Source organism: Canis lupus, chromosome 29 (assembly GCF_048164855.1).
Source record: "Canis lupus baileyi chromosome 29, mCanLup2.hap1, whole genome shotgun sequence".
Classification (NCBI taxonomy): Eukaryota; Metazoa; Chordata; class Mammalia; order Carnivora; family Canidae; genus Canis; species Canis lupus.
In genome coordinates, this window is record NC_132866.1 from 30702445 (window position 1) to 30716083 (window position 13639).

Below are 13639 nucleotides of genomic sequence, written 5' to 3' on the forward strand. Positions count from 1 at the left end.
GATGCTATTCATGTATATTTATGTGTTAGAACTAATTTGATCTGAAATCTGTTTTTCAGAATTAAAAGGGATTTGAAGTCCATAAAATGATAGTTTATTTTTTAAAAAAGATTTTACTTATTTATTCATGAGAGACACACAGAGAGAGGCAGAGACACAGGCAGAGGGAGAAGCAGCCTCCATACAGGGAGCCCGATGTGGAACTTGATCCCAGAACTCGGGATCACAACCTGACCCAAAGGCAGACGCTCAACCACTGAGCCACCCAGGCGCCCCATAAAATGATAGTTTAGACTCAGTAAATTATAAGACTCTTTTCAGTGCTAACACATTTCATGATTTTTTTGGCTCTCAGAGTAGTGATTTCTCATTGGCAGTGATTATAAACAGTAGTTTTATATTGACTCATGTTTCTTAACTGAAATCAGCTGACACTAAAAAAGAGGTTTTGTCAATGGCTTAGGATACAGTTGCTTTTGATTTTAATTGCTTTATAATCATTGGCACCTTTATAGGGAAAATAATCTTTCCTTGTGTGTAAAAAGGTCAAGTCAATAAGCAGTTTAAGGTCTTTCTTTAATGACTTTTTGGCTTGAGAATACATATTCATAATTTAAAATTTTTATGTGAATTCTTATAATTTCAGAGAAAAGGAATTTAGTAGCCACCAATTGAAGATTTGGACTGTTGGTTAAAATTATGTAATAATTTTTCAAGGAAGCAGTGACAAACTTTGAAGCTTTCCCGTGCTTTGTTTTCATTATACCATTATTAATTTTTTTTTTTAAGATTTTGTTTATTCATGAGAGACACTGAGAGAGAGAGAGAGAGAGAGGCAGAGACACAAGGCAGAAGGAGAAGCAGGGTCCGGGATCCCTGGGTGGCGCAGCGGTTTAGCGCCTGCCTTTGGCCCAGGGCGCGATCATGGAGACCCGGGATCGAATCCCACGTCGGGCTCCCGGTGCATGGAGCCTGCTTCTCTCTCTGCCTATGTCTCTGCCTCTCTCTCTCTCTTTCTGTGTGAAAGAGACACACTCTTTCTGTCTCTTTATTTATTTATCATAAATAAATAAAAATTAAAAAAAAAAAAAAAAAGAAGCAGGGTCCATACAGGGAGCCTGATGTGGAACTCGATCCTCGGATTCCAGGATCAGGCCCTGGGCCGAAGGCAGGTATTAAACCCCTGAGCCACCCAGGGTTCCCCATTACTAAAAATTTTTCATGTAGTGCTGACAAAGGAGATTTAGGTTACTGATATTTAATATTTAGAATGTAATTTTTTCCTAGAACAATGTTTTGGTACCTATGATGTTGTGGAAGACTTTTAAGTTGTGATATTTATTTATTTATTTATTTATTCATTCATTCATTTATTTGAATGTTTGTACTGTCAGGTGAATTTCAACTTTGCCTGACAGATGTGATGACTTGTCCTTTTTGGCTTGTGTTCTGTCCACTCATTGGTTATATAATAGGTGACTGTTTTATATAATAAGGATTAGAACAAGCCATTAGAGATAATTGATAATGGATGCAAACAAGTGGTGTTTTATCTGCTACCAGAGATGGAATAATATAATTCTTATATGTAACATGTTAAAAGTACAAAGGAGTATAGCAGTTAGGCACTGGAAAACAATGAATAGGGAAGAAAATATTTCTTGAGAATCAAGGGAGTTTTGCTAGGAATATAGCCTGAGTAATGTAGGAGAAAACCAGCTAAGATCAGGGGCCAACAGAACATATCTGCTTAGTATTATTCAATGACAGAAAAGTGAAATTAGGAGCAAGATAGAGTGTCCTAGAGAGAAGAATGTGTCTGAACAAAGGTTGGACTTAAATGATGGACAGAGGCATCAAGAGTTGAAGGATTTTAAAATAAAACCAATTTCTGGACCTGGTTAAGGTGGAATTAATATCTATTTTTTTAATTTTTTTTATTTATTTATGATAGTCACACAGAGAGAGAGAGAGAGGCAGAGACATAGGCAGAGGGAGAAGCAGGCTCCATGCACCGGTAACCTGACATGGGACTCGATCCCGGGTCTCCAGGATCGCGTCCTGGGCCAAAGGCAGGCGCCAAACCGCTGTGCCACCCAGGGATCCCAATATCTATTTATTCTACTTTATTTTATTATTTTTAAACAGTTTTTGAAAAAGATTATTTATTTATTTGAGAGAGAGAGAAAGCATAAGCAGGGCAGAAGGAGAGGGAGAAGCAGACTTCTTGCTGAGCAGGAAGCCTGACATGGGGCTGGATCCCAGGACCCTGGGATCATATCCTGAGCTGAAGGAAGACCCTTAACCAACTGAGCTACCCAGATGCCCCAATATCTATTTTATATAACTATAAATGCCTTCCATTATGGTGAAGGCTTTTCAATTATGAGAAACAGAATCCAAGGGCAGCTGGCTTAATTAAAACCGGCTGATACTAGAATATGCCTATGTATGCTCCCTGGTTGGAAGGAGGGTCTGCTTCTTACTCTCCCTCTGCTCGTCCCCCCTCGCCCCTCCAACTGGTGCTCTCTTCCTCCTGCTGCAAAATAAATAAATAAAATCTTAAAATTTTTTTTTTTTCTGTGTAGGGACCCAGGAACTAAAGAACCTTATGGGTAGAGTAAATGTCTTCAAAAGGTCTACTGCACTGTTTAGATGTAGTTTTAGCTGTTATATAAGTTCATACTATTGTCATGTGGTTTCTGTGGCATTTGAGACTGGCCTAAATGTGGTACTGTCAGCAGTTGGGACACTACATGGGAAATACTGTGTAGTACTGGCTGTATTCCCAAGAAGGCTTTAATTTGATATTACCCATTGTTGTGTTAGGGGGAACAGCTGTAGGTCTAGTGTCTTACAAGTATTTAACAGTAATAATTCAGGCTTTGACTGTTTTAATAAGGAAATATGATCTATATGACTACCAAATTTAATATACTGTTAGACTTGGAAGGCTGTAAGAATCTATATCTTTTTATGGCATATGCCTGAATTAAGGGGAAAAATTGGGTCATATTTATTAATTAATTTATTTTAATGATTTTATTTATTAGAGAGAAAGAGCATGTGTATGCGAGCATGCATGAGCAGTGGGGAGGGGCAGAGGGAGAGGAGAGGTAGACTCCACACTGAGCAGGGAGTCTGGTCTTATTTAGAGGTTATTTGGTCTTTTCATTAAATGAACTTCCTAAGTATCTAGATGAGTATAACCTAAATAGCAACAAGCTTAAATTGTCTTCTTTTGTACAGTCACTAGATTAAGGATTAGGTTTTTCAAAAGACCAATATATAGATTAATCCACAGAAAGAGTGAATAATTATTGTATGGCTTAGAGAGCGGGAGAAACTTGCAAAAACGATCCTCCTAAAGTGTCTTCTGTTTCATTTTTTTCAGTGATGCCATCTGTAATTTTGTTATCTGCAATGACTCCTCCCTTCGAGGGCAACCCATTATCTTCAATCCTGACTTTTTTGTGGAGAAACTCCGACATGAGAAACCTGAGGAGTTCACCGAGTTGGTGGTCAGCAATATTACAAGGCTCATTGACTTACCTGGAACCGAGTTGGCTCAGCTGATGGGGGAAGTGGACCTTAAATTGCCCGGTGGGGCCGGCCCAGCATCTGGATTCTTCCGGTCTCTAATGTCTCTTAAGCGAAAGGGTAGGGGATGTGTCTGTGAAGGGTGAACAGGTCTCAGCTGCTCCCTGGACTTAATCTCCTAACATTTGCACATTCACTGAGTTGCTATTATGTACAGTATTTTTTTGGTCATTTTTCTCATTTTCATAAGTAGTAAAATCTTAAATTAGCAATAAAAAAATTTAAAAAGTAGATAAATTGAAGTGAGTATATCAGTTCCTGAGAGAGATGACATGATTTAGTTTAGGTAGTTATCAGGGACACCTTGATTTTCATGCCCTATGACATAGCTGGAGGGTACAGTAAAGAAAGTTTGAACATTTTTTTTTTTTTGAACATTTTTTTATTGCAGTTCTCAAATGTTTTCATTCCATAGAATGCTTTGATAAGGCAAATACCTATGAGTCACCCAAAATATAAGCATTCCTAGAGAATAAATTATAGCACTGCTTTTGATAAGATATTAAAGATATTTTTCTTATTAAGCATAAGAAAAATTTTTAAAGTAGAAAAAAAACATTAGCAATACATCAGGCCCTATACCAATGCTAGTGGATAATTTGTAATACTTTGACAATTGTGGCTCTAAATTCTATTTGTTTCTTTGTTTGTTTATTTATTTATCTATTTTAACGGTTTTATTTATGATTTTTTTTTTTTTTTATATTTATGATTCTTAAAGAGTATGGCTATGAGCTGGGGGAGGGGCAGAGGGAGAGGAAAAAAGAGAATCTCATGTGGACTCTGCACGAGTGCAGAGCTTAATGCAGGATTTGATCTCAGGCCTCTGAGATTATGACCTGAGCTGAAATCAAGAGTCAGTTGCTCAACTTCCTGAGCCACCCAGGCACCTCCCTGGTTTTTACTTTAAAGTTAAACATCAACATGCTAGGTATTGCTACTTAAATAAGAAGATGGTCTTTGCCTTTAAGGAACCTATAGTCTAATATTAAACTTACAGAGAATTGATTGAAAGTTGTTAAATTTTTGGATGTACTTCCAGCTTTAAGGTTTTTGTTTACTGGGGGATCCCTGGGTGGCGCAGCGGTTTGGCGCCTGCCTTTGGCCCAGGGCGCGATCCTGGAGACCCGGGATCGAATCCCACATCGGGCTCCCGGTGCATGGAGCCTGCTTCTCCCTCTGCCTGTGTCTCTGCCTCTCTCTCTCTCACTGTGTGCCTATCATAAATAAATAAAAAAAAAATTTAAAAAAAAAAAAAAAAAAAGGTTTTTGTTTACTAAACTTGTGAAAGTATTTGCTGAACTGTAACATAGGATGCTTGAGTGGCTTTAAGAATGATGATTTTTGTGCTCTTTGTGGAAAATATAGCCCTGTTCTGTCATATGATTTTTTTTTAGAAAAAGGAGTGGTATTTGGATCCCCATTGACAGAGGAAGGCATTGCCCAGATATACCAACTGATTGAGTATCTACACAAAAGTAAGACTACTCAAGATTTTTGTTCTTTGTTAATGAAGAGTTGCTAGTTTTGTTGAAAGCTAACTTCCTTGAGTTAGTAGGTGGCAATGAACAAAAGACACTAACCAATGATAATTTTTAAGTGGCATGTTTCTAAATATATTTCCTTTTATTTAATTAATTAATTTTTAAAAGATTTTATTTATTTATTCATGAGAGACAGACACAGGCAGAGAGAAAAGCAGGCTCCACCTAGGGAGCCTGATGTGGGACTCGATCCTGGGACTCCCAAGATCACACCCCGGGCCGAAGGCAGGTGCCAAACTGCTGAGCCACCCAGGGACCCCCAATATATTTCCTTTTAAATTTAATCTCATGGGCAGCCCAGGTGGCTCAGCAGTTTAGCGCCGCCTTCAGTCCAGGGCCTGATCCTGGAGACCTGGGATCAAGTCCCACGTCAGGCTCCCTGCATGGAGCTTGCTTCTCCCTCTGCCTGTGTCTCTGCCTCTCTCTCTCTCTCTCTCTCTCTGTGTTTCTTATGAATAAATAAATAAAATCCTTAAAAATTTTTTTCATCTCATATATTGATTTTATACTCTCAAAGATGTAGATAAATTTGATAGTATCGGGGCGCCTGGGTGGCTCAGGTGGTTAAGCATCTGCCTTTGGCTCAGGTCATGATCCCAGGATCCTGGGATCAAGCCCCGCATCAGCTCCCTGCTCAGAGGGGAGTCTGCTTCTCCCTCTCCCTCTGCCCATCCCCCCACCACCTTCTTCATGCTTGCTCTGTCACTCTCTCAAATAAATAAATAAAATCTTAAAAAAAATTTTTTGATAGTATCTACGAAATCATATTTTCCCCTTGACTCAGGTTTTTTTTTTTTTCCTGGAAAAATACATTGTTCCTAAGAATCAATTCTTTACTCAAGGGAACGTGATTTATCACCAAAGATACTTTTCATTTCTGTAATTCTATAATTAAAATACACTCTTTGCTTAATTCCTATTCATTTTGTGGTAGTCCTGCTGGTTATGCCATTGCTCTAGGTGCTTGGTACAGTTGAGTGTATGTGAAATGTGTAGTATATGTGATGCTTTGATAAATTCAATACAAATGTTTATTTATGACATTTTATGTGGGGCACTGTGGTTGGAGCTAGAGCAGAAGTTGTAAACTGATAGTGTAAGGACTTGAGTCCTCTGTGTTCATGTTTTGTTAGGTTGGCAAAGGATTAAATTAAAGAAAAATCAGTTATCAGTGAGGAATAAGGAAAGTCCAGGTTTTTGAATTCTTTGGATGATAGGAAGATCTAGTACCTGGGGGCCCCCACTTGGACACAGTCAGCTAGAGCACAAGTATGTGCTCTCTAGTTTGTTTTGATTCCCTTTCATTCATTTACTATTACCTGTCTGGCCCTCTGGGCATTTGAACTTGAACTCCTGAATTAGGGGGCTATGTAAAAATAAATACATGCCTAAGCTGAAAACATGAACTCTCATGGTTTTCACAGATTGAACCAAAACTATCATTCCCATCTTTTTTTATCCTCTTATATTAGCTTAGAACCTAGTTGGAAGGGAAGAACAGTTTGGTTGGAATGATCCTAAGCTTCTGGAAATCTCAGACCAAAAGGAGATCTGGTAGGTTAGAGTTCTAATTTCTGGGGCAGTGCAGAGGCTCTCAATTCATTTTGGACTGGGAAACCATTTAGAGGAGGAACAAACTTCCACAGATGAATTCAGCCCCTGCAGACAAAGTCTGAGATGATCAGAGGGGAAAGGGCCTTCTAGGAGATTTGGCTTTCTTCCAACTTACTTTTCAAGCTCATCCAGTCATTCAGTCTCCAGATGTGCCTGGTCCTGGGCAGACCATTTTCAGGTACTCAGGGATGTTCAGATAAGTCTTGGGGGCTAGTAGGTTCAAAATTTTTCTGGGAAAAGGGGAAAAAAGGCTCCTTCAAGATCTTTATAAAGGGTCTTTCAAATATAAAGTAGTCTCTTAGATGACTTAATTTTAATTTCTTTTTGCTTCCTTTTTGCATGTCCTCTGTTTTTTCCATGCTAAACAGACTTGAGAGTAGAGGGTTTGTTTAGAGTACCAGGGAATAGTGTCCGACAGCAGATTTTAAGAGATGCTCTCAATAATGGAACTGATATTGACTTGGAATCAGGGGAGTTTCATTCAAATGATGTTGCTACCTTGCTGAAGATGTTTCTGGGAGAGTTACCTGAGCCCCTGCTGACTCATAAACATTTCCATGCGCACCTCAAAATTGCTGGTGAGTATGGGAGATGAGAAGAAGATGTAAATAAGTATCTTTTGACTGAGTAAAGTTGTTTGGAATTTTCTGTTGTTTGTACAGCAGTACTTCTAAAATTGGTTAAGACTTCATGATATTTTGGGCTCTCTGGATAGTACTGGCCAATGAAGTTTGATTTAATCAAGTGTTTTTCTTGCTAAATCAATTTCTTTGATGATAAATTCTGGGTTTTATTTATTCTTGTATCCCTGATGGATCCTAGCGTTGTGCTTTGAACATTTTAGTTGCTCAATAAATAAGTACTTTTCATTGGATTGATTCACATACCCGAGATGGTTACAGATTTGCTATATTTGCCTTAGTTTGGGGCTTTTGCTAAGTATTACTATGCCTTAATTGAGATCATTTCTAATCTTGGAAACTCGTTTTTTGAAAATAACTTTGTTTTCTAAATAGGCAATACACTCACATGGTTCAAAATTCAAAAGATTCAAGAGTATACAATGAAAAGCCTGTCTCCCACCTCTGTTCCCCAATTACCCAGTTTTTCTTCCCAGAGGCAACCAATACTATTGATTTCTAATGTATCCTGCCACAGGTATTTTATACATTTACAAACAAGTACTTACATATATTCTTTTTCTCTCTTTTTATGCGATAAGAGGGTATTAGATACATGGTTCTGTGGTTTGCTTTGTTCACTTATGTCTTGGAGGATGTTCCATTTTCAGCTCATATTTTCCTCATTCTCTTTTATGTCTGTGTGGTAGGGAATTCATTTTTAAATTGCCTAGCTCTTAGGCTGCTATAGGCTCTAAGTGCACACAGCATCAAAATCTATACTGCATTTACTTGGTTTTGTGCCCATGGGCATTTTCCTCTTCTAATTTTAAGGAAAATATAAGGTTTTTTTTTTTTATGTTGAGTAATTTTTATTACTTAACTAGCTTTAATTTCTAAAATCTAATGAGATTTGATTTTTTTTAGCACTCTCAGTGACAATCTGGATAATACAAATGAATACATGTTATTAGAATGTTATATAACTTCATAATTATTTTGGAGAGAAAAAAGTTGGATCTTGAAAAAAGATATTGATATGTTTTTTATAAGTGTTAACATGAAGAATGTTTATTCTGATTACCTTAGTACAATATTTGAAATCCTCTGCTCCACCACCCCATGACTCAGTGTTCTTTGTAATCATATTGAGGTGTGGCATAGTTGTAACATTTGCTATGCCTTGGTGATAACTGGGAGGGAATTTTGTATTCAATTTCATGTCAACAAGGAATAGTTTCTAGAAATATTACCTACCTTTCCTAACATTGGAATTATTATTGAATTTAAATAGTTTAAACAACACACTATAATCATTTTCAGGTCTACATGAATTATATCCAAATTGTTATTATTTATGTCCTTTGAAGTTCCGATTATTCCGGGGACTGTTTTTTATTGATAACCTGTATAGCCTCTTAGGGGAGAAACAGTGATTCTGATTCCTTGAGGAGCTGTGTGGATCATCCCCATTATCAGTACGTTATTCACTGTCATACTTCTTTTAGCTGTAAAATATCTGGGTGAGGAAAAGTGAAGGGGGTGGCATAATCAAAGATCTGTGTGGACATGTTTTCATTTCTCTATATACCTAAGAATATATCCACCTAAGAATGGAATTGCAGCGTCATATGGTAACACTACTTTTAGCTTTCTGAGGAACTGCCAAACTGTTTTCCAAAGTGCACCATTTTACATTCTCACCAGTAATGTAGGAGGACTTAATTTTCTCAACATTCTTGACAACACTTTTTATTTTCAGTTTTTTTTTTTTGGTAATAGCCATACTAGTGGATATGAAATAGTAGCTCATTATGGTTTTAATTTACTTTTCCCTGATAGGTAATGATACAGAGTAAACAAATGCTTATTGGCCATTTGTATATCTTATTTATAGGAATGTCTATTCAGGTCTTTTGCCTATTTAAAAATTTTTTTGGTCTTTTTATTATTGGATTGCATTGACATTATACTTTGTTATTATATTTTGCAGTAATCTCTGTTTATGCCTGATTCTTTTTTCTTCTTTTTTTTGATTGGAGTTGAGGGGAGGATAATAGTGGGTATGTTGATTTTTCTTACTTGTATTTTTATCCTCCTTTGCAATAATTTCTTTTGTTCTCAAGATTTGATGCAGTTTGATGATAAAGGAAACAAGACCAATGTACCGGATAAGGAGAGGCAAATTGAGGCTCTCCAGTTGCTCTTCCTCATTCTTCCTCCACCCAATCGTAACTTGCTGAAGTTATTGCTTGATCTCCTGTACCAGACAGCAAAGAAACAAGACAAGAATAAGATGTCTGCCTATAACCTTGCCCTTATGTTTGCACCCCATGTCCTGTGGCCAAAAAATGTGAGTGTTGAGGGGAAGAGCAAATACTGCTTGCTTTTCTTGGGCTGGGCCTCATCCTCTGGCTATACCTTGGTGAGGTTATCAAGGGTCCAAGGTCTACTCTTCAGCTTTACAAGGTTAGAAACATACTTTATTGGCTCATTTAGGAGTCATCAACTGGAAGAGGCCAGTTCTTGTAAACTCATGTATAAATCAATCTCATAAACCTGAAAGACAGTTTATTAGTGGAAGCTCTTAGTGGAAAATTATAGCTACTAACTAAACTAGAAGACTCATTTTGGCTGGTCACTATATATTCCTTCTTGATAGGAACAAATTGATTTCTGAAGATTGCATGGTATAAATTTAGACTAGAGCCATACAGTTTTACAGGTTAATGTTGCTAAGCTTTTAGGTAAGGTGATATAGAGCAATCCTGCCTTATCCTAACTTTTCTATTTCCTGTAGATATGCTCTCCTTGGATAAAGCTGAAATTTTTTTTTTTAATATCTGAGAACATGGCTTTCTCAATGACTTATGTGAGAAATAAATGATTAGAAGTCTTTTATTTATTTATTTATTTATTTATTCATTCATTCATTCATTCATTCATTCATTCATTTAATTTTTAAATTAGAAGTCTTTTAAACTAATTTTTAACCTGGAGGGACATAGCTTTATGTTCCTGCCCATTCATAATATAGGCTTTACTGTGTAATGGAATCGGGAGCCAGAGTATTTGCGTTGGAAGTTGCAAACCAGCTATATATTATTTGTATCCTTTACCCTTTTTATGCTTAGGCTCTTCCTCTGTAATCTGGACATAAATTAGCACTTTATCACTTATAAAGTTGTTAGAATATAATAGAAATAGATAGGATATAGTAATTTATAAAAGATTTTTGGGATTATAAGAGATGAGAAAAAAGAAAATTAAGGAGACTAGTTGTGGGGTGCCTGAGTGGCTCAGTTGGTAGAACATGTGGCTCTTGATCTTGGGGGTCATGAGTTCTAGCCTCACACTGAGTTTCGAGAATTTACTTTATTTAAAAAAAAAAAAAAAAAAAAGGAGGACAGTTGTGTGGAACACTTTACCTAACGATTAACTAGTGAAAAAATGTAATGTGAAAAAATGTAATGTGAAAAAATGTAATGTTCCAGGCGGGAAGAACCTCTTCCCAGACAAAGGTGGGGTGGGGTAAGAAGAAAAGGACACACCAACATTTATTCATGTTAAGGAGATCAAACCTCCTAATGAAAGAATTTTTGAACCAGCCAACTGAAATTTTGAAAAAAGAGTGAGTAATCTGTGCCTATACAAAGAAATATTAAGAGATCTTGGTAAAAGCAAACAGATTAAGTAATAAAGATGGATATTGAGAGTGAGGGCTTTGGGACAATAGAGATGCTCAAATACTTTTAAAAAAGAGGCAGGAGAAACAAAAAGAAAATGATTGACCATTTGTGTTTTTAAGAAACAGATGTCACATTTGGTATCAATTAGTAGTGACAATTCTCTAAAACCCTTGGAGAAATTCCAGTTTCTCCAAAGATGCAGTGTCCTTGGTGGTTGGTATAGATTCTGTTCTCCCTGCCCATTAAAAAAAATATTTGGGGGGGATCCCTGGGTGGCTCAGCGATTTAGTGCCGGCCTTTGGCCCAGGGCATGATGCTGGAGTCCCGGGATCAAGTCCCACTTCAGGCTCCTGCATGGAGCCTGCTTCTCCCTCTGCCTATGTCTCTGCCTGTCTCTCTCTCTGTGTCTATCATGAATAAATAAATAAAATCTTAAAAAAAAATAAATAAACATTAAAAAAAATTAAAATTTATTTATTTGTGAGAGACAGCAAAAGGCAGAGATGCAGGCAGAGGGAGAAGCAGGCTCCTCGAGGGGAGCCCAATGTGGGACTAGATCCTGGGACTCCAGGACCACACCCTGAGCCAAAGGCAGACACTTAACCACTGAGCCACCCAGGCGTCCCAACTTCCTGCCCATTTTGAATCCCAGACTAGATTTTCTTTACCAACTCTGCTTGCATGTATAATTCTCAAGCAGAATTAGGAAACAAAGATTGGTTCTTAAGGATTTCTTGAGATTTCTTGGTGATTTCAGGGATATGTGGTTTCTCCTAGTTTATGTCATATTCAGTAGAAACCTGCTGAACCAAAAAGCCTTTCCAGAATTATTATTTTAGAGGCACCTTTGTTAGAGAAGGAAACCACTATACCTTTGAAAGACTTATTGGTAAGTAAATGGAGTATCTCTTCTACCTCCCAGCTCTTAATCACCCTCTTTTGGTTTCTTTTCCTCTGAATAGGTCACAGCAAATGACCTCCAAGAGAATATCACAAAGTTGAACAATGGGATGGCTTTTATGATTAAACACTCACAGAAACTTTTTAAGGTAGGTTAAGTGTGATGGGATTTTGTTGGTAATAAGATAAGGAGGTTGAAGCATGGTGGGATCCTCAGCAGCGCTAGAAGGATGACTAATAAGAAAGGTCCTGACTGGGACTTGAAACCAGATTGGACAGTGGCAAAACCCAGAGAAAATAACCAAGGTGGGGAGGAATAGGAAGGTACCTGGAGGCTGAGTAGGATAATTGGTTCTACCCTGAGTCATCCTTCTTTTTTATGAAAGTGGGTGTGTATTGGCAGTTGAGTGAGTTTATCCTGGCTACTTGCTACCAGTAGAATTTTGAGGGTCTGACGGTCTCCTTTCATTTTGTACCCTTTGTCCCTTTTAGTCCAAACTTATCAGTGTTTCTGCCCACATAGTTTTCTCAATTGTGTGGTTCTGTCGATTTCAGAGGGATTCACTCCATTAGACAAAAGCTACATATACAGATCTTTTGAAGACAAACCCTTTTCCACCATGGTCTCTTGCAGAGAGACAGGCTGAAGTTTAGGGACAATACCTTTCACCTTCTTAGAAGTCCTCTGGTTTGATTGAGAGGATCTTTATTCTCTTGAAAAGATCCTTTGTATGACTGAAAGTTGTGACCTTTTGATGTTTATAAGATTCAAACAAAAAGTTGTAGAGTCATATCCTTGGCCTTTTCTTTATAGCACACTTTCTTATAATGAATTTCTTAATTTTAACATCTTGCCATCTGGAAAGGTTGAGAATTAAGAGAGCATTTCACTAAGTACTTCAATAAGTAGAATCAATTTTTTTTTTTTTTTTTTTTTTTTAATTTTTTTATTTATTTATGATAGTCACAGAGAGAGAAAGAGAGAGAGGCAGAGACACAGGCAGAGGGAGAAGCAGGCTCCATGCACCGGAAGCCCGATGTGGGATTCGATCCCGGGTCTCCAGGATCGCGCCCTGGGCCAAAGGCAGGCGCCAAACCGCTGCGCCACCCAGGGATCCCTAGAATCAATTTTTTGTGATTGGCTTATTTCATTTAGCATGCTTTCATCATTTAGCACAGTTCATCCATGTTGTAACATTTGTCAGAATTTCCTCTTTTTTTTTTTTTTAAGGATGAGTAATATTCCTTTCATCTATGCACCACATTTATCATTTGTTAAGGACACTTGGATTGCTCCCATGTTTTAACTCTTGTGGATAATGCTGCTATGAACATGGGTGTACAGATATCTTTTTTGAGACACTGCTTTTCTTTTTTTTTATTTTTTATTTTTTTATTTATGATAGTCACAGAGAGAGAGAGAGAGAGAGAGGCAGAGACACAGGCAGAGGGAGAAGCAGGCTCCATGTACCGGGAGCCCGACATGGGATTCGATCCAGGGTCTCCCGGATCGCGCCCTGGGCCAAAGGCAGGCACCAAACCGCTGCGCCACCCAGGGATCCCGAGACACTGCTTTTAATTCTTTGGGGTATATACCCAGAAGTAGAATTACTGGGTCATATGGTAATTCTATTGGAACTGCCATAATGTTTAATATAGCAGCTGTATCATT

The 13639-nt window shown here is 37.7% G+C and overlaps 1 protein-coding gene across 3 annotated transcripts in view; it reads left to right on the forward strand.

Annotated features, from left to right (window-relative positions):
- ARHGAP19 (Rho GTPase activating protein 19) overlaps positions 1-13639 on the forward strand; it is a 62935-nt gene that overhangs the window by 23380 nt on the left and 25916 nt on the right. For 2 of the 3 annotated variants that reach the window (XM_072805834.1, XM_072805833.1), the window contains exons 2-6: positions 3395-3660; positions 4998-5078; positions 7127-7336; positions 9505-9731; positions 12030-12116. In XM_072805834.1, coding sequence (XP_072661935.1) covers positions 3395-3660; positions 4998-5078; positions 7127-7336; positions 9505-9731; positions 12030-12116 — 871 coding nt within the window. The remainder of the gene's footprint in view (positions 1-3394; positions 3661-4997; positions 5079-7126; positions 7337-9504; positions 9732-12029; positions 12117-13639) is intronic. The other variant, XM_072805835.1, reaches the window with a different exon arrangement.